Here is a 21,010-nt window from a genome sequence, read left to right as displayed (position 1 = left end):
AAAGAAAAGAAGAGTCAGCAAGAAAGAAAGAGAGAAGAATTAAAAAAAAAAAAAAAAAAAAAAAAAAAAAATTCGTGGGGGCCCTCCGGATCCGAGGAGCTCTACCTTAGGAGCGGTAGTTCATACCTTTATGGAATATCTCTATAATTTCTTATCCAGGAGTCGGGAAATACTTGTAGCAAGACTAGCTCAGCAAAGCTGATAGAAGAAACAAATGGAGACAGGATCCGTCGCTGGAGTTGTAATGAATAAGTCTTAATAATAGGTGCCCATTCTAGCAAGAAAATCTTGATTTTTTTTCTCTGAAGCCTGTGATAGATGAAATGATTCGTATATAATTTGGGATTGTATCCCTTTAAGAATTACCCCCAGGCTGGGAGGCGTCTTAGCAATCCAGGATTTGAAAATATTGTATCTAACAATTAATATAATGGTATTCAAAATCCGGATTTTTAAATCTGACATGGGATTAAGTATCAAGCATATTATATCTTCCAGCGAGAGCGAGTAAGCCCCATTATATTGCCTATTAAACCAGAACTGAACTTTCTGCTAAAGTTGTTTTATTTTAGGACAGTACCATAACATGTGCATGAGATCTGCTTTGCCATATGAACACCGCGGGCAATCGGCCTTTTTAAGCGGATAAAATTTCGCTAACCTGGATGGAGATAAATAAAATTTATTCATTAATTTAAGATGAGATTCTTTCCAGCTTACCGAGATAGGGTAGTTGGCTATTAACTCAAGGCTACGAGAAATCTTCTCTTGATCCATTGTAGAGATACAATTTATCCAAGAATTAACCAGATTTTCGCTCAATAATATGCCCTGTTTGGTGAGCATTATATCGTAAATTAGAGAAATCGATATGTCTCCAGCTATGAATTTTTCAATACAGATTTTGACCTCAGACCACTCAGATCTACTTAAAGAATACCAACTTTGGGAGCTAACATAATGACGGACCTGGAAATAGGCGAATTGATTCCCCGTGCCTAGCGAATATTTTGAGACAATAGTTTCCCAAGAAAAAATCTGAGATTGATCATTCAATAACTGATAAATATCCTTAAGACCTCTGTCCTGCCACTCTAAAAATACTTTTTGATCTATTCCAGGCATGAAAAGCGGGTTACCCCTAATGGGTAGAAAGTCTGAAAAAAACGGATTCAATTCTAATATAGGACAGAACTTCTGCCAAGCATAAATCGGGTTTTTGAAGGATTGTAATATAGAAACTTTTTGTGGAAGTTCTTGTATCGGGCAGTGTAAAAGAGCCTTCAGTGACCATGGGTTAGTCAATCGAGATTCAAAATCAAAAGAGGTAACCCTATTCGATTGAGCTAGCCAATCTATAGCTATTTTAAGTAGTGTTGCGATATTGTAAAGTCTGATATTAGGAAGAGCTAGACCAGCATTAGAAAATTTTTGTGACAATTTTTCCAATGATATACGTGGTTTTTTAGCTTTCCAGATGAACTTGGAAAACCAGGAATTCAATCTGCGTACATCTTTGTTTGTTAAAATTAATGGCAGGTTTTGTATAGGATATAGAATCCGTGGGAAAATTATAGTTTTGATCAGATTGACGGAAGCAGATATGGATAAAGGGAAAGCCTTCCATAAGTCAAGATCTTATTTGATCTTCTGGAAGAGCGCATCAATATTAGCTGAATACCAGTGTTTAGGATTTTTATGAATCTCCAGCCCCAGATATTTTATGGCTGAAACCGTACAAAACATTAAATTAGTTTGTCGATGCGTATCTTTGCCTAGCCACATAAATTCACTTTTATCTAAGTTGGACTTGTATCCCGCAAAGGAGCTGAATTCCTCCAATGTATTTATGACCTTGGGGATTGAGTCTCTAGTATTTTGTAAACAAATTAGAATATCGTCCGCGTAAAGTAAGACTTTTAAGTTTGGGTCTAAATCTGGTATCCCCGGCAAGATTTCTCTCAATCTGGTTGCTAGCGGTTCAAGAGCAATGTTAAACAAGAGAGGTGAGAGGGGGCAACCCTGTCTTGTTCCTCTCTCTAAAGTTATCTTAGGAGAAAACGTCCGATTAACCAGGAGAAAGGATTCTGGCTTCCAATGAATTTTCTGAACAAAGTGTAAAAAATTTTCTGCAAAGCCAAATTTGTCTAAGGTTTTAAATAAATGAGTCCAAGCAATGCTGTCAAAAGCTTTGGCTGCATCCAAAGTGAGAACTGCGTGGTCATTAAAATTAGTTCTATCTTTGAACTGATCACTATTCCAAATATAGTCTACCAAGGTAGTTAATCTCCTAATGTTTTTAGCGGAATTTCGCGTGGTCATAAATCCGACCTGATCGGGATGTATAAGTTTATCCAAGCACCTTGCAAGTCTACAAGAAATGATAGAAGTTAGGATCTTGTAATCCGCGTTAAGGACTGAAATTGGTCTATATGAGGCTGGATCTTCAGGGTTCTTTCCTTTTTTCAGTATTAGTGATATGTTTGCTGCAGCGAAAAGACTTGAAATTGGTTTGTCGGTAGTATAGTAGCTGTTAAACAATTTCTCTAAGATTGGAGTTATTTCTACTGCTAGACTTTTGTAAAACTCCGCAGGAAACCCATCAGGGCCCGCGGTTTTGTTCAATTTGGAAGCATTAATGGCTCTTAATATTTCTTCCGGAGTGATCGGAGCATTCAGGGCATCTAATTCTTCCTTCTGTATCTTAGGTAGAGTGACTTTCTCCCAAAAATTTTCTTGGTTAGTAAAATTGCATTCCTGTTTGGAATATAATTGCTTGTAATAATTAAAGAAGACTCCGCGTATCTCTTCTGTATTGGTATATCGCGAATTTCCTTCTTTAACACTAGAGATAAAGTTCTTCCTTTTCCTGGCTTTAACCAATCTAGCTAAATTTTTAGCTGAGCTACCGTGAAAGCTCCTGAAATATAGATTGGTTTTAGCCTCTTCTTCTAGATGTTTTTGAGTCAGGAATATGTCCCTCTCTTTTCTATGGGCTATATACCTATTCCAGTTACTACTGGAACGATCTCCGTAGTATTTTTTATAGGCTTTTTTAACCTGGTTAGTAAGTTGCAGGTCTCGGGCATGTTGTTTCTTATTTTTAATATCTAGAAATGCCATGATTTCACCACGTAAGACCGCTTTTGAAGCCTCCCAAAAGGTTTCAATCTTATGAAAATAAGAAATGTTACGTGTACTGTAATCCTTCCAAGACTGTTTTAACCATTGACAAAATCTAGGATTATTATAAAGATAACATGGATAATAAAAGGTCCTAGGCCTTTTAAATTTACTGCTGTCGTGGCATCTCAAAGTTAAAGATATGATTGAGTGGTCCGAGGTCACAATCTCCCCAATTCCAGCCTCTATTTTAGTAATCGAGAGTGACTCAGCAATTAAAAATAAATCTATCCTGGCAAATGTCCTGTGTGCTTTGGATTCACATGTGAAGCTCAATAGATCCGGATTAAGGCATCGCCATATATCAGTGAGATGTAATTTACGACAAAATCTAGTAAGATATTTGGAGCTTCTCCTAGTCTCTGGAAGGTTCTTCTGTGAGAATCTATCTACTTCTGGGCACATGGCCATATTAAAATCTCCACCTAATATGAGATTCTCTTTTATATAAGGAAAAAGTTTAACTTTAACATTCTCCCAGAAATCCCTACAGAATTTGTTAGGGCCGTACACATTACAAAGAACATATTTAGTATTATTAATAATAATTTGTAATAAAATAAACCTTTCAGTCGCATCCGTCTCCACTTGTATGATCTTATAATCCAGCGATTTGCTGATCAATATTGCCACACCACATTTTCTCCTGCTTGAAGAAGAGGCAATTACCTCTCCCACCCATTTTATCTTGAGTTTTGCGACTTCCTGTTCTGTAAGATGGGTCTCTTGAATAAAAACAATATCTGGTTTTTGTTTCGCCAATAGCTTGATAATCAACTTACGTTTCATAGGCGAGACAATCCCGCCTACATTCCAAGATAAAAATTTAATGTCCACTACCGACTCTTAGCGGATCAATCAGAAAAAGGTTTCCTCTTACGGACCCGAAGGGGGAAAAATCGATAAAGAGCAGAGAAATAAGAGGAGGAGGATAAGCAGGGAAAAAAGCAAAAAAAAAAAAAAAAAAAAAAAGGACCTAGATTGGTCTAGTGAAGAAAAAAAAGAAATAAGAGTGCTTGAATGCGCTGCTCTCCTGTGTGCAGAGAGGCGTGTGAGATGTGAAAGTGGCTATTATACTACTCCCTTGAGTGAAATGTGAAAATATGTGTCTACACACAAGAAGAGAAAAAAGAAAAAAAAAAAAAAAAAATGGGTTGGTGCTCTAGTGTCCTATTTATTAAGATAAATCTGATTAGAATAAACCAGATGAGCTCTATAACACCTGGCAGGCAAAAGATAACATCTCTGCTTTAGTGAGAAAAAAAAATATTCCATGGAATTCTAATAACCCTATATAGAGTAGAAAAACCACAGTTATCAAAATGCTTTGTGACCACTATAATGTCCAGTTCCTATATAGGATACTAATATCTGGTATATGTCCAAAATCAAGCAATAGGAGAAAAACAGCTAATTTCAATGCTAATTTTCAAACTTTTCACACTCCCCGCTTTACTTTACCTAGATAATCATTTTTTTTTTTTTTTTTTCTTTCCTTCCTTCCTCTGATTCCCTATTCCCCCCCCCCCCCCGTTCCTTTAGCCGCGTTAAGCTACTTATCCAAGCACCCAGGAATAATTATTTACCACTGTGCCAAATAACGTTTTGTTCTGAATAGCAGTCCCGTCTACCTCCCCAGGATCCAAGAGTATGTATGTTTAAATGAGACAAAACATTCCACATGCTAGTTCACACCCTAACAGAGCCTAAACCAAAAAAAAATTTCCCAGCAAAAACAGATTCCTATAATGCAGCTCTTATCCAAAGCAGGTAGAATTATTGCAAAAGGTAACAATAAACCATTTCTCCTGACCTAATACAAAGCATAATACACTCTCTCTTTCATTAATTAGGTACATATATAGCTTGAATTATAATACATGGACTTATTGTTCTGTCCGTCTAGGGGATTAGACTGCCAGTATTCTTAAGAGGCTCTGTAGCAAGCTTTCTTTATCTGTTAGTCCCCCGTTATATTAGTATGACATGTCAAGCAAGCAATTTTTCTCTTTTTTTTTTTTTTTTTTCTGTTGTCTTCCTTTCCTTGCTGTCCTGGAGAAGAGACAAGGACAGCTTTAACTCCTATCAATGGGAATCCTAGTGTCTGTAAATTCAGCAGCTCAGGGAGAGGCTGACAACATGTAAAACACTGCAGTAACACACAAAGCGATGGCAGAATAAATCAGCTTAAAGGGAGTACTTATCAATGTCAGGTTTTAAGCCTGGGTCTTACCACTGCCGCCTCAGGATTTATCAGGAAAAAAAAAAAAATGTCCCAGTTGCAGTTCCCCCTTATCCTGGCTGTATGTCAGAATATTCTCCTCTCATCGAAGATCTCCAACCACATACGGCCAGCCCTGCAAACAGCGGGAAATCTGAAGCTGCTGAAGATTCGGGGCTGTTTAGAAAAGGTAAGTCTCGGAATGTAGGGACCAGCCTTTACCTTAAAGATCTTCTTTGTACCTTGATATGAATCGGCCTCCTTACTTGTTACACCTTAGCCGGGCACTGCTGATTTTAGGGCAGCTCCTGTATCACGCCCCGGGCAACACCTGCATTGGTTGAATCTCCACTAGCTGAGTCTTGCCGTCAGATACTGCCACCCACCTGAGCGGCCACTTTGCAGGCTTTTGACCGGTTCCAACTGCTACAGATCACAGGGCCGCCTCCAGTAGATCCGATGCCTCAGTTCTAGGCTACTCCGCTTCTCTTTCACAGTGCAGCCATACAGCTGACCAGAAGCCCCTGCCACGCGTTTGTCTGCGCCTGGTCCCAGAAAGCTTCCACGCCACAACTGCCTCGCTCACCGACCACAGTCTGCAATCCCCGGGGAGCGACTGGTAGGATATCCCCTACTTATCCTCTGCCTTCAGCCCCAGCGGGGCATGGAAAATTTCAAAAAGGTGAGCATTTCTTTTTCCCTTCTCCTCCCAATCAACTTAAGGGTAGTTGTCCTTTTTTCAGCGTTAAAATTTTCAGCGAACAGATCGCTTAGCTGAATCAGCTATTGGAGACTCCAAACTCGGGCGGGCCGTAGCCTCGCAGAGCGCCACACAGCAATCCCGGGTAACTCTCCCGGGCAAGTGGCTAGGAGCGGGGAGACGATAGACTAGTGTTCTCTCACAACACCTGTGTGCAGCAGGTACTCTGCACAGCTCCTCCCCCAACGGAAGTCTCGGATCACCCAGCATGTGCCTTCTAAACGTTTTAAGCAATTATATCCTGTGCCGTCTGACAGATTAGAATTTTGGGACAAAATCCCTAAAGTTGATGGGGCTATTTCTACCCTTGCTAAACGTACTACTATTCCTACGTCAGATGGTACTTCGTTTAAGGATCCTTTAGATAGAAAAATTGAATCCTTTCTAAGAAAAGCTTATCTGTGTTCAGGTAATCTTCTTAGACCTGCTATATCTTTGGCTGATGTTGCTGCAGCTTCAACTTTTTGGTTGGAAACTTTAGCGCAACAAGTAACAGATCATGATTCTCATGATATTATTATTCTTCTTCAGCATGCTAATAATTTTATCTGTGATGCCATTTTTGATATTATCAGAGTTGATGTCAGGTTTATGTCTCTGGCTATTTTAGCTAGAAGAGCTTTATGGCTTAAGACTTGGAATGCTGATATGGCTTCTAAATCAACTCTACTTTCCATTTCTTTCCAGGGTAACAAATTATTTGGTTCTCAGTTGGATTCTATTATCTCAACTGTTACTGGTGGGAAAGGAACTTTTTTTACCACAGGATAAAAAATCTAAAGGTAAAAACAGGGCTAATAATCGTTTTCTTTCCTTTCGTTTCAACAAAGAAAAAAAGCCTAATCCTTCATCCTCAGGAGCAGTTTCAGTTTGGAAACCATCTCCAGTCTGGAATAAATCCAAGCCTGCTAGAAAGGCAAAGCCTGCTTCTAAGTCCTCATGAAGGTGCGGCCCTCATTCCAGCTCAGCTGGTAGGGGGCAGGTTACGTTTTTTCAAAGAAATTTGGATCAATTCTGTTCACAATCTTTGGATTCAGAACATTGTTTCAGAAGGGTACAGAATTGGTTTCAAGATGAGACCTCCTGCAAAGAGATTTTTTCTTTCCCGTGTCCCGGTAAATCCAGTGAAAGCTCAAGCATTTCTGAATTGTGTTTCAGATCTAGAGTTGGCTGGAGTAATTATGCCAGTTCCAGTTCCGGAACAGGGGATGGGGTTTTATTCAAATCTCTTCATTGTACCAAAGAAGGAGAATTCCTTCAGACCAGTTCTGGATCTAAAAATATTGAATCGTTATGTAAGGATACCAACGTTCAAGATGGTAACTGTAAAGACTATCTTGCCTTTTGTTCAGCAAGGGCATTATATGTCCACAATAGATTTACAGGATGCATATCTGCATATTCCGATTCATCCAGATCATTATCAGTTCCCGAGATTCTCTTTTCTGGACAAGCATTACCAGTTTGTGGCTCTGCCGTTTGGCCTAGCTACAGCTCCAAGAATTTTTACCAAGGTTCTCGGTGCCCTTCTGTCTGTAATCAGAGAACAGGGTATTGTGGTATTTCCTTATTTGGACGATATCTTGGTACTTGCTCAGTCTTTACATTTAGCAGAATCTCATACGAATCGACTTGTGTTGTTTCTTCAAGATCATGGTTGGAGGATCAATTTACCAAAAAGTTCATTGATTCCTCAGACAAGGGTAACCTTTCTGGGTTTCCAGATAGATTCAGTGTCCATGACTCTGTCTTTAACAGACAAGAGACGTCTAAAATTGATTTCAGCTTGTCGAAACCTTCAGTCACAATCATTCCCTTCGGTAGCCTTATGCATGGAAATTCTAGGTCTTATGACTGCTGCATCGGACGCGATCCCCTTTGCTCGTTTTCACATGCGAGCTCTTCAGCTCTGTATGCTGAATCAATGGTGCAAGGATTACACAAAGATATCTCAATTAATATCTTTAAAACCGATTGTTCGATACTCTCTAACGTGGTGGACAGATCACCATCGTTTAATTCAGGGGGCTTCTTTTGTGCTTCCGACCTGGACTGTAATTTCAACAGATGCAAGTCTCACAGGTTGGGGAGCTGTGTGGGGATCTCTGACGGCACAAGGAGTTTGGGAATCTCAGGAGGTGAGATTACCGATCAATATTTTGGAACTCCGTGCAATTTTCAGAGCTCTTCAGTTTTGGCCTCTTCTGAAGAGAGAATCGTTCATTTGTTTTCAGACAGACAATGTCACAACTGTGGCATACATCAATCATCAAGGAGGGACTCACAGTCCTCTGGCTATGAAAGAAGTATCTCGAATTTTGGTTTGGGCGGAATCCAGCTCCTGTCTAAATCTCTGCGGTTCATATCCCAGGTGTAGACAATTGGGAAGCGGATTATCTCAGTCGCCAAACGTTGCATCCGGGCGAATGGTCTCTTCACCCAGAGGTATTTCTTCAGATTATTCAAATGTGGGAACTTCCAGAAATAGATCTGATGGCCTCTCATCTAAACAAGAAACTTCCCAGATATCTGTCCAGATCCCGGGATCCTCAGGCGGAGGCAGTGGATGCATTATCACTTCCTTGGAAGTATCATCCTGCCTATATCTTTCCGCCTCTAGTTCTTCTTCCAAGAGTAATCTCCAAGATTCTGAAGGAATGCTCGTTTGTTCTGCTGGTAGCTCCGGCATGGCCTCACAGGTTTTGGTATGCGGATCTTGTCCGGATGGCCTCTTGCCAACCGTGGACTCTTCCATTAAGACCAGACCTTCTGTCACAAGGTCCTTTTTTCCATCAGGATCTGAAATCCTTAAATTTAAAGGTATGGAGATTGAACGCTTGATTCTTGGTCAAAGAGGTTTCTCTGACTCTGTGATTAATACTATGTTACAGGCTCGTAAATCTGTATCTAGAGAGATATATTATAGAGTCTGGAAGACTTATATTTCTTGGTGTCTTTCTCATCATTTTTCTTGGCATTCTTTTAGAATACCGAGAATTTTACAGTTTCTTCAGGATGGTTTAGATAAGGGTTTGTCTGCAAGTTCCTTGAAAGGACAAATCTCTGCTCTTTCTGTTCTTTTTCACAGAAAGATTGCTATTCTTCCTGATATTCATTGTTTTGTACAAGCTTTGGTTCGTATAAAACCTGTCATTAAGTCAATTTCTCCTCCTTGGAGTTTGAATTTGGTTCTGGGAGCTCTTCAAGCTCCTCCCTTTGAACCTATGCATTCATTGGACATTAAATTACTTTCTTGGAAAGTTTTGTTCCTTTTGGCCATCTCTTCTGCCAGAAGAGTTTCTGAATTATCTGCTCTTTCTTGTGAGTCTCCTTTTCTGATTTTTCATCAGGATAAGGCGGTGTTGCGAACTTCTTTTGAATTTTTACCTAAAGTTGTGAATTCCAACAACATTAGTAGATAAATTGTGGTTCCTTCATTATGTCCTAATCCTAAGAATTCTAAGGAGAAATCATTGCATTCTTTGGATGTTGTTAGAGCTTTGAAATATTATGTTGAAGCTACTAAGTCTTTCCGAAAGACTTCTAGTCTATTTGTTATCTTTTCCGGTTCTAGAAAAGGCCAGAAAGCTTCTGCCATTTCTTTGGCATCTTGGTTGAAATCTTTAATTCATCTTGCCTATGTTGAGTCGGGTAAAACTCCGCCTCAGAGGATTACAGCTCATTCTACCAGGTCAGTTTCTACTTCCTGGGCGTTTAGGAATGAAGCTTCGGTTGATCAGATTTGCAAAGCAGCAACTTGGTCCTCTTTGCATACTTTTACTAAATTCTACCATTTTGATGTATTTTCTTCTTCTGAAGCAGTTTTTGGTAGAAAAGTACTTCAGGCAGCAGTTTCAGTTTGAATCTTCTGCTTATGTTTTTCTTTAAACTTTATTTTGGGTGTGGATTATTTTCAGCAGGAATTGGCTGTCTTTATTTTATCCCTCCCTCTCTAGTGACTCTTGTGTGGAAAGATCCACATCTTGGGTAATCATTATCCCATACGTCACTAGCTCATGGACTCTTGCTAATTACATGAAAGAAAACATAATTTATGTAAGAACTTACCTGATAAATTCATTTCTTTCATATTAGCAAGAGTCCATGAGGCCCGCCCTTTTTTTGTGGTGGTTATGATTTTGTATAAAGCACAATTATTCCAATTCCTTATTTTATATGCTTTCGCACTTTTTTATCACCCCACTTCTTGGCTATTCGTTAAACTGAATTGTGGGTGTGGTGAGGGGTGTATTTATAGGCATTTTGAGGTTTGGGAAACTTTGCCCCTCCTGGTAGGAATGTATATCCCATACGTCACTAGCTCATGGACTCTTGCTAATATGAAAGAAATGAATTTATCAGGTAAGTTCTTACATAAATTATGTTTTTTTGCAAGCTTATGGATGTAATCTCCCCGCTTAGCTTTTATTATTATTAACAGGTATTTGTAGAGCGCCAACAGATTCCGCAGCGCTGTAAACATAGTCGGTGTACAGGATAGCTTTTGTAGGGGTCAAGTGGGTAAAGGGCCCTGCCGAGAGTTTCACTGTTGTAGTCGGCTCTTATGAAGCGATCTGTAAACAGCTGGGCCCATAGGCTTACATTCTAAGGGGTTCAAGGGGAAAGCAATGGAGTTGGGAAAGGTTAGTGTTGGTTGTATGCATCCCTGAATAGTAGAGTTTTTAGGGAGTGCTTGAAGCTGTTAAAACTAGGGGAGAGTCTTATGGAGCGAGGCAGGGAATTCCACAAGATGGGCGGCCAGTCTGGAGAAGTCCTGTTCGACGAGTAAGGAAGATGAGCTTTGTAAAGATTGTAAAGGAGCTATGCGGCAGCTAGGTAGACCAGAGAGGACGGAGTTGCAGTAGTCGAGGCGGCAAAGGATGAGAGAGTGGATTAAAATGTTTGTTATATCTTGTGTAAGGAAATGTCGAATTTTAGCAATGTTTTTAAGGTGCAAGCGGCAGGCTTTGGCCAAGGACTGAATGTGAGGAGTGAAGGAAAGATCTGAGTCAATATTTATGAATCATTTATTGCATTCTAATCTATGCTGCTCTTGCTTCTTAGGGTATCTATACAGGGGAGTTTTTCAGATGTTGGTTCAGGATTTAAAGGTATAGTATAGTCAAAATTAAACTTTCAAGATTCAGATAGAGAATGCAATTTTAAGCAACTTTCTAATTTACTCCTATTATCAATTTTTTTTGTTCTCTTGGTATCTTTGTTTCTCTTGTAAGGTGTATCCAGTCCACGGATTCATCCTTTACTTGTGGGATATTCTCCTTCCCTACAGGAAGTGGCAAACAGAGCACACAGCAGAGCTGTCCATATAGCTCCTCCTCTAGCTCCACCCCCCAGTCATTCTCTTTGCCGGCTCTAAGCAATCGGAAGTGAATGTGGTGTTAGAAGCTTTTTCCCCCACAAATCTGACTCATAAGGGCAGGTAGGGCCACAGCAGGGCTGTGGCAAGGTGCTGAAGTTGTTTTAACCGGTCTGTTGGCTTAATATCGATCCGGTTTGGGCATTAACGGGTTAATCGTTTTTATTGCTAGTGGTGCAATCTTACTAATGCTTTAAGTACATACTGTAAAAATTTCGAAAAGTTTGCTGCATTTTTCACTGTTTTGGAAAAATTGTGTGCCTTTTTATCTCTTAAAGGCATAGTAACGTTTTTTGCAAAGTGTGTTTTTACTTGATTAAAGTGATTTCTAAGCTTGTTTGCCTTACTAACTAGTCTGTTAAACATGTCTGACACCAAGGAAAATCCTTGTTCAATGTGTTTAGAAGCCATGGTGGAACCCCCTCTCAGAATGTGTCCCACTTGTACTGATATGTCTATACATTTTAAAGAACATATTGTTGCACTTACAAATGTGGCCCTAGATGATTCTCAGATAGAAGGTAATGAGGTTAGCCCGTTAACTTCTCCCCAATTGTCACAACCAGTTACACCCGCTCAAGCGACGCCTAGCACCTCTAGTGCGTCTAACTGTTTTACCTTACAAGACTTGGCGGCAGTCATGGATAATACCCTCTCAGTGTTTTTATCTAAACTGCCCGTGTTACCTGCAAAGCGTGATAGCTCTGTTTTAAGAACAGATTCTGAGCATTCTGACGCTTTAGTAGCCGTATCCGATATACACTCACAACGCTCTGAAATGGGGGCGAGGGATGTGCTGTCTGAGGGAGAAATTTCTGATTCGGGAAAGGTTGCTCCTCAGACAGACTCAGATACGTTGGCTTTTAAATTTAAACTAGAACACCTCCGCTTATTGCTCAGGGAGGTATTAGTTACTCTGGATGACTGCGACCCTATGGTGGTTCCAGAGAAATTGTGTAAAATGGACAAGTACCTAGAAGTTCCTGTCTACACTGATGTGTTCCCGGTCCCTAAGAGGATTGCGGATATCGTTACTAGGGAGTGGGATAAACCAGGTATTCCCTTCGTGTGTCCCCCCCCCCCCCCCCTGTTTTTAAGAAAATGTTCCCCATATCTAACCCCATGCGGGACTCGTGGCAGACGGTCCCTAAGGTGGAGGGGGCTTTTTCCTCACTTGCTAAAGGCACAACTATACCAATAGAAGACAGTTGTGCTTTTAAAGACCCTATGGATAAAAAATTAGAGGGTTTACTTAAGAAAAATTTTGTTCAATAAGGTTTTCTTCTCCAACCTATTGCGTGCATTGTTCCTGTAACTACTGCAGCTGCTTTCTGGTTCGAGGCGCTGGAAGATGCGCTTCAGACGGAGACCTCATATGAGGACATTATGGACAGAATTAAGGCTCTTAAGCTGGCTAATTATTTTATCACAGATGCCGCTTTCCAAATAGCTAAGTTAGCGGCAAAAAATTCAGGTTTCGCCATTATAGCGCGCAGGGCGTTATGGCTAAAGTCCTGGTCGGCCGATGTGTCGTCAAAATCCAAACTATTGAACATCCCTTTCAAAAGAAAGACCCTCTTCGGGCCTGAATTGAAAGAGATTATTTCAGAAATCACTGGGGGAAAAGGCCATGCTCTCCCCCAGGACAAGTCCTTCAAGACGAAGAACAAACCAAATAATTTTCGTTCCTTTCGGAATTTCAGGAGCGGTCTTGCTTCATCCTCCCCTGCTGCAAAGCAAGAGGGTAACACTTCACAACCCAGGGCAGCCTGGAAGCCTTACCAGGGCTGGAACAAGGGTAAACAGGCCAAGAAGCCTGCTGCTGCCACCAAGACAGCATGAAGGGGTAGCCCCCGATCCGGGACCGGATCTAGTAGGGGGCAGACTCTCTCTCTTCGCTCAGGCCTGGGCAAGAGACGTACACAATCCCTGGGCCTTAGAGATTGTATCCCAGGGATATCTTCTAGAATTCAAGGACTCCCCTCCAAGGGGAAGGTTCCATATTTCTCGTCTTTCTTCAGACATGACAAAGAAAGAGGCGTTCTTACGCTGTGTAGAAGACCTACATACAATGGGAATGATCCACCCAGTTCCAGCTGCGAAACAAGGGCTGGGGTTTTACTCAAACCTGTTTGTGGTTCCCAAAAAAGAAGGAACTTTCAGACCAATCCTGGATCTCAAAATTCTAAACAAATTCCTCAGAGTCCCATCATTCAAGATGGAGACCATTCGGACAATCTTACCAATGATCCAGGAGGGTCAATATATGACTACCGTGGATCTAAAGGATGCGTACCTACATATTCCTATCCACAAAGATCATCACCAGTTTCTCAGGTTCGCCTTTCTGGAAAAGCATTATCAGTTTGTGGCTCTTCCTTTCGGGTTGGCCACTGCTCCCAGAATTTTCACAAAGGTGCTAGGGTCCCTCCTGGCGGTTCTAAGACCGCGGGGCATAGCAGTGGCGCCTTACTTAGACGACATCTTAATTCAGGCGTCGACTTTCCAAAAAGCCAAGTCTCACACGGAAATTGTATTGGCCTTTCTGAGGTCTCACCGGGTGGAAGGTGAACATCAAAAAGAGTTCTCTCCCCCCCCTCACAAGAGTTCCTTTCCTAGGAACCCTAATAGTCTCGGTAGAAATGAAAATATTTCTGACGGAGGTCAGAAAGGTAAAACTCTTAACTACTTGCCGAGTTCTTCATTCCATTCCTCGGCCATCTGTAGCTCAGTGCATGGAGGCAATCGGACTAATGGTAGCGGCAATGGACATAGTCCCTTTTGCACGGATACACCTCCCACTGCAACTGTGCATGCTCAAACAGTGGAATGGGGATTATGCAGATTTGTCTCCTCAAATACAGTTGGACCAGGGGACCAGAGATTCTCTTCTCTGGTGGTTTTCTCAGGATCACCTGTCTCAGGGAATGTGTTTCCGCAGACCAGAGTGGATCATCGTAACGACCGACGCCAGTCTAATGGGCTGGGGTGCAGTCTGGAACTCCCTGAAAGCTCAGGGCTTATGGTCTCGGGAAGAAGCTCTTCTCCCGATAAACATTCTGGAACTGAGGGCGATATTCAACGCACTTCAGGCATGGCCTCAGCTAGCTGCGGCCAAATTAATCAGATTTCAGTCGGACAACATCACGACTGTAGCTTATGTCAGTCATCAAGGGGGGGAACAAGGAGTTCCCTAGCAATGATGGCAGTAACCAAAATAATTAGGTGGGCGGAGGATCACTCTTGCCATCTCTCAGCAATTCACATCCCAGGAGTAGACAACTGGGAGGCGGATTTCCTAAGTCGTCAGACTTTTCACCCGGGGGAGTGGGAACTCCACCCGGAGGTGTTTGCCCAGCTGATTCAGCTATGGGGCACTCCAGAATTGGATCTGATGGCTTCCCGTCAGAACACCAAACTTCCTCTTTACGGGTCCAGGTCCCGGGATCCCCAGGCGGTGTTGATAGATGCTCTAGCAGCGCCTTGGTCCTTCAATCTGGCCTATGTTTTTCCACCGTTTCCTCTCCTCCCACGTCTGGTTGCCAGAATCAAGCAGGAGAGGGCTTTGGTGATTCTAATAGCGCCTGCGTGGCCACGCAGGACCTGGTATGCAGACCTAGTGGACATGTCCTCTGTGCCACCATGGACACTACCAGTGAGGCTGGACCTTCTAATACAAGGTCCTTTCAAACATCCAAATCTAATTTCTCTGCGTCTGACTGCTTGGAGATTGAACGCCTAATTCTATCAAAGCGTGGGTTCTCTGAGTCGGTTATTGATACCCTGATTCAGGCTACAAAGCCTGTCACCAGGAAGATCTACCATAAGATTTGGCGAAAATATCTTTTTTGGTGTGAATCCAAGGGTTACTCATGGAGTAAGATTAGGATTCCCAGGATATTGTCCTTTCTCCAAGATGGATTGGAGAAAGGATTATCAGCTAGTTCCTTAAAGGGACAGATATCTGCCTTGTCTATTCTTTTTCACAAACGTCTGGCAGAGGTACCAGACGTTCAAACGTTTAGTCAGGCTTTAGTCAGAATCAAGCCTGCTTATAGACCTGTGGCTCCGCCATGGAGTCTAAATTTAGTTCTTTCAGTTCTGCAAGGGGTTCCGTTTGAACCTTTACATTCCATAGATATTAAACTTTTATCTTGGAAAGTTTTGTTTTTGGTAGCTATCTTTTCTGCTCGAAGAGTTTCAGAGTTATCTGCTTTACAGTGCGATTCACCTTACCTGGTGTTCCATGCGGATAAGGTAGTTTTACGTACCAAACCCGGTTTTCTTCCTAAGGTTGTGTCTAATAAGAATATTAACCAGGAAATTGTTGTTCCTTCTCTGTGTCCTAATCCTTCGTCGAAGAAGGAACGTCTGTTACACAATCTTGATGTGGTTCGTGCTTTAAAGTTCTATTTACAAGCAACTAAGGATTTCAGACTAACAACTTCTTTGTTTGTTATCTATTCTGGTAAGAGGAGAGGTCAGAAGGCGACCGCTACCTCTTTCCCTTTGGCTGAAAAGCATCATCCGTTTGGCCTATGAGACTGCTGGCCAGCAGCCTCCTGAAACAATTACTGCTCATTAGGTAGCATTGTACAACAGGTTTATTGGTATATCTGTGTACTTCTTTTATCCATTTTATTAAACATTTTTATTATATATATTGATACTGGAGTCTTCTTCTACTGTCCTGACGTTTACCATTTGCATCCGGAGTCTATCTTCAATTGCAGCAGTACTACCTGGGTTTTTATGTGCACTAGATCACTATAATATACCTAGTACGCTCCATTTGCACTACAGTGTGCAATATCATCTGTGAGTATCCCTTTGTCAGCACAAGCCGATATCCATTATATGTTCTCAATTGATTTGCACTAGGGGTCGCCCTCTTGTTTTTCTCATAATTACTGCTCATTGTACCAGAGCAGTGGCTTCCACATGGGCTTTTAAAAATGAGGAACTGTTGAACAGATTTGTAAGGCAGCGACTTGGTCTTCGCTGCATACTTTTTCCAAATTTTACAAATTCGATACTTTTGCTTCTTCGGAGGCTATTTTTGGGAGAAAGGTTTTACAAGCAGTGGTGCCTTCCGTTTAAGGTACCTGTCTTGTTCCCTCCCTTTATCCATGTCCTAAAGCTTTGGTATTGGTATCCCACAAGTAAAGGATGAATCCATGGACTGGATACACCTTACAAGAGAAAACAAAATTTATGCTTACCTGATAAATTACTTTCTCTTGTGATGTATCCAGTCCACGGCCCGCCCTGGCTATTAAGTCAGGTAGATTTTTTTGTTTAAACTACAGTCACCACTGCACCCTATGGTTTCTCCTTTTTCTTCCTAACCTTCGGTCGAATGACTGGGGGGTGGAGCTAGAGGGGGAGCTATATGGACAGCTCTGCTGTGTGCTCTCTTTGCCACTTCCTCTAGGGAAGGAGAATATCCCACAAGTAAAGGATGAATCCGTGGACTGGATACACCACAAGAGAAAGTTATTTATCAGGTAAGCATAAATTCTGTTTTTTTTAAAGCTGGAATGTAAGCTTAGTAGCCAGCCCCTGGGTAGCTCTTGCTGATTGGCGTCTAAATGTAGCCATCCAATCAGCAAGTGCTACCCAGGTTCTGAACCAAAATTGGTCCAGCTCCTAAGCTTACTTTCAGCTTTTTTAAATAAAGATATCAAGAGTACGAAGAAAAAATGATAATAGGAGTAAATTGGAAAGTTGCTTAAAATTGCATGCTCAATCTGAATCAAGAAAGTTTATTTTTGACTAGACTATCCCTTTAAGGAAGCATTACTGTGTCTGAAATGTTTGTGACCTCCAAGTAAGCGTAAAAGGTAGTTTCTGATAATCCCTACACTAGTTTATCTGATTTAAAAATATCTAGGTCTGTTAAGCTGTTTGTTTCAAACCATGGTTTGTCTTATTTGTCTTTGTAGGATGATGTATTTTCAGATGATCAGGAGTAGGTCTCTGATCAAGGTACAGAATTCTCCTAGGATCCTAAGGTTCCTAAGGAAAAGTCTGTTAAACATTGGATTATTAAACTGCTTAGGCTCCTTTACCTACTTCTAACATAGAGCTTTGAGAAACTATTCCTAAGGTAGTTGGGGCTATTTCTACTTTGGAAACATACTACTGTTCCTCTTAAAGGGACACTGAACCCAATTTTTTTTCTTTCGTGATTCAGATAGAGCATGACATTTTAAGCAACTTTCTAATTTACTCCTATTATCAAATTTTCATAATTCTCTTGGTATCTTTATTTGAAATGCAAGAATGTAAGTTTAAATGCCGGCCCATTTTTGGTGAACAACCTAGGTTGTCCTTGCTGATTGGTGGATAAATTCATCCACCAATCAAAAACCGCTGTCCAGAGTTTTTTTTTCAAATAAAGATATCAAGAGAATGAAGAAACGTTGATAATAGGAGTAAATTAGAAAGTTGCTTAAAATTGCATGCTCTATCTGAATAACAAAAGAAAAAATTTGGGTTCAGTGTCCCTTTAAGGATATTTCTTTTTAAGACTATATGGATAGGACGTTAGGAAGTTTTTTCAGCAAGCATTTTTCATTTTTAGGCCAGCATTTAGTATTGCTGCAACCTCTTCTCTTTGGTGTGATAGGTTATCTGAGCAGTTTTCAGCTAAATCTGCTGTTGAAGTGTTTGACGTGTAAGGTAAGCTATTGCTTTCACTTGTGATGCTATTGTTGAAATCTTTAAAGAGACATTTCACACTTGATTTTTCTTTGCATAAATGTTTTGTAGATGACCCATTTATATATCCCATCTGGGAGTGTTTTTTGTAAAAATGTATAGTTTAATAATAATGTGCTGATTTTGAGACTCCTAACCGAACCCCAAAGTTTTAGCTCTATACTGATGGCTACAAATTCTAGCTGCTATTGTTTGTATAATCTGTCTTTTCTTATGCAAGGAAGGGGGGAGTGTCTGCTCTTCCTTTTTCCTCAGCTCCTTTCAGTGGGTGTCCCAGCCTAACCTTATCAACTGTGCTAAACTGGGAGCTTCTAAGTAAGTTTTTAAAAGGTTTTATACCGGCAAATTTCCCGCCATTCATCCATTATGCATGTCTTAAGCTGCGCAACTGTACAGGGCCTTTGTTGCCTTATTTTGCACTTCATAATGCGCCACACATTGTCAATCAGAGACATGTTAGGACTGCAGGCAGGCCATGCTAGCACCCACACTCTCTGCTTATGCAACTATGCGTTTGTATTCTGTGCAGAATGTGGTTTGGCGTTGTATTGCTAGAAAATACAGTGACGTCCCTGGAAAAGCACTGACACACCCCCATGCCATGACAGATGCTGGCTTTTGGACCTGACGCTGATAACAGCTTGGATGGTCCTTTTCTTCTTTGGCCCAGAGAACATGACTGCTGTTTTTTCCAAAAACTATTTGAAATGTTTACTCCTCGGACCACAAATCACAATTGCACTGTGCTACTTTGCATAGTAAAGCATTAACTTACATCTGGATGCAGTGGCGAATGGTGCTAACTGACAAAAGTTTACCAAAGTATTCCAGAGCCCATGTCAGGATATCCATTACAGACTTATGACAGTTTTTGAAACTCTGAAAGTGTGATTTATCGGAGATCACACGCATTCAGAAATGGTTTTCGGGCCTTGCCCTTTACACACCGAGATTTGACCGGATTCCTTGAATCTTTTAATTATATTATGCACTGTAGAGGGTGAAATACTTATCTGTCTTTGAGGAATGTTGTTCTCAAAGTGCTGGATTATTTGCTGATGAATCTGTTGGCAGATTGGTGAGCCTTGACCCATCCTTGCTCTTGAAGGATTAGGCCTTTTTTGGAGGCTCACCTGTTTCACGTCACCTTCTTATTTCAACTTATCACATTGCTATTTGTCCTAAATTGCCCCTGTCCCAACTTTTTTGGAATGTGTTGCAGTCATCAGATTTGAAATGAAGGGTATATTTTCAAAAATACGTAAAATTCACAAAGTAAAACATAAAATAATTAATAATGTTAATAATGTGTTTTCAATATAGTACAGGGTGAATTGAATTTTTGAGTGACTTTGTTTTTTTGCATTTTCTACACTGTCCGAATTTTTCGGCATAAGGGTTGTATATTTATTTATTGGTTGTCTTTAAAGGAATATGAAATTTAAAATTAAACGTTCATATTCAGTTTTTAAGGGCCATAATAATGAAAAATCTTTAATTTATTATTTAAAATAGCCCTTTAAGAGACTTTTAAATGTAATTGCCCTATCATATTTGCTTCATTTTAAGTATCCTTGTTTCAAAAACTTACATAGATATGTTCCCAAGCAGCACGGGGAACCCAGCTGGTGATTGGTTGTTAAGCATATATGTCTCTTCTCATTGGCTCAACATATGTCTGCACTAACATCCTAGTAGTATATAGCAGCTATGGAGCAGACTTAAACAATGGGCTCCATTTAACAAGCAGTGACATCTGCTTTAGAGCCCTTATGGGGCAGGCTCGCTCAAGCAAGCCTGCTTTACTGCAAGTTAAGAAGGGACAATAGACAAGCTTTACTTTTGAGCAAAAGCGGGTGTTGGCATTGCACAAACATAGCCTTGTGCAATGTTGGGAATCTTGTCTGCCTGCATTAATAAACGGGGCCTTAAGTGTTTAACCTCTTTGCAGGGGAAACACATGATTATGTAGAAGCAATAATACAAGCTCTAACAAATTATAGCATTTACTTTTTGCTCTTTTATGTCCTTTTAAGCAAAATACTAAGTACCATTTTTGATTATGGCTTTTTAGCTTATTTATACTTTTCTTTTCTCCACAGCTTCGATCTTGTAGCAAAAGTGAGCTTATCGCCAAGAGTCCCGAAATTCTGATGATGTTTCAGCAGGTTCACAGGAAACCCATGGCATCCTTTGTGACCACTCCAGTCCCACCAGACTTTACAAGGTATCTTAATACATATGTTTTATTGTACTACAGAAAATCTGTATAGGCAAAAAAAGTTTTCCTTGCTGCAAGCTTGGAGAAGAAAAAGTATAGCAGTATCCTGCAGTGATCAGTTCTGTTCAAGATAGAGTGTTTAATATTCTAGGATGTATGGTTTTCTTTTATCTGTCTACATGATTTATGAGTCACCTTTGAATAATTATATATGAGCAATCATTACTTTTTGTTTTATTTGTGCTTGGTGCAACAGCTTATGTTGTAGTGCAAAATTCAGCTTTGTTACCATGACAAAAGCCAGCTTGTGTTCATAGTGTCTAAAAGTGATGTTTGCAGGCTTCAGTGAATTATTTTTGCTTCAACAGTGCCTCTCCCCTCCACTATAACATGGGTAAGTGAATAAATCTTCTGATGAACCAAATAGGAATCTTCTGTTGCTGTATATTCCAAAAACATTCCAGCAGTTACATTGTTATAGGAGCTTGCAGTTATGTGCTTCTCCTGTTAAGCAGCACTCCAACA

General features: G+C 40.6%; 1 protein-coding gene across 1 annotated transcript in view; it reads left to right on the top strand.

Annotated features, from left to right (window-relative positions):
- Nucleotides 1-21,010, top strand: part of TRIM37 (tripartite motif containing 37) — a 1,136,753-nt gene that overhangs the window by 310,054 nt on the left and 805,689 nt on the right. Inside the window, exon 9 of the mRNA XM_053707386.1 lies at nucleotides 20,367-20,491. Within this exon, the coding sequence (XP_053563361.1) occupies nucleotides 20,367-20,491 (125 nt within the window). The remainder of the gene's footprint in view (nucleotides 1-20,366; nucleotides 20,492-21,010) is intronic.

The sequence above is a fragment of the Bombina bombina genome, chromosome 3, assembly GCF_027579735.1.
Source record: "Bombina bombina isolate aBomBom1 chromosome 3, aBomBom1.pri, whole genome shotgun sequence".
Lineage (NCBI taxonomy): Eukaryota > Metazoa > Chordata > Amphibia > Anura > Bombinatoridae > Bombina > Bombina bombina.
This window is presented reverse-complemented; position numbering and strand designations above follow the sequence as displayed.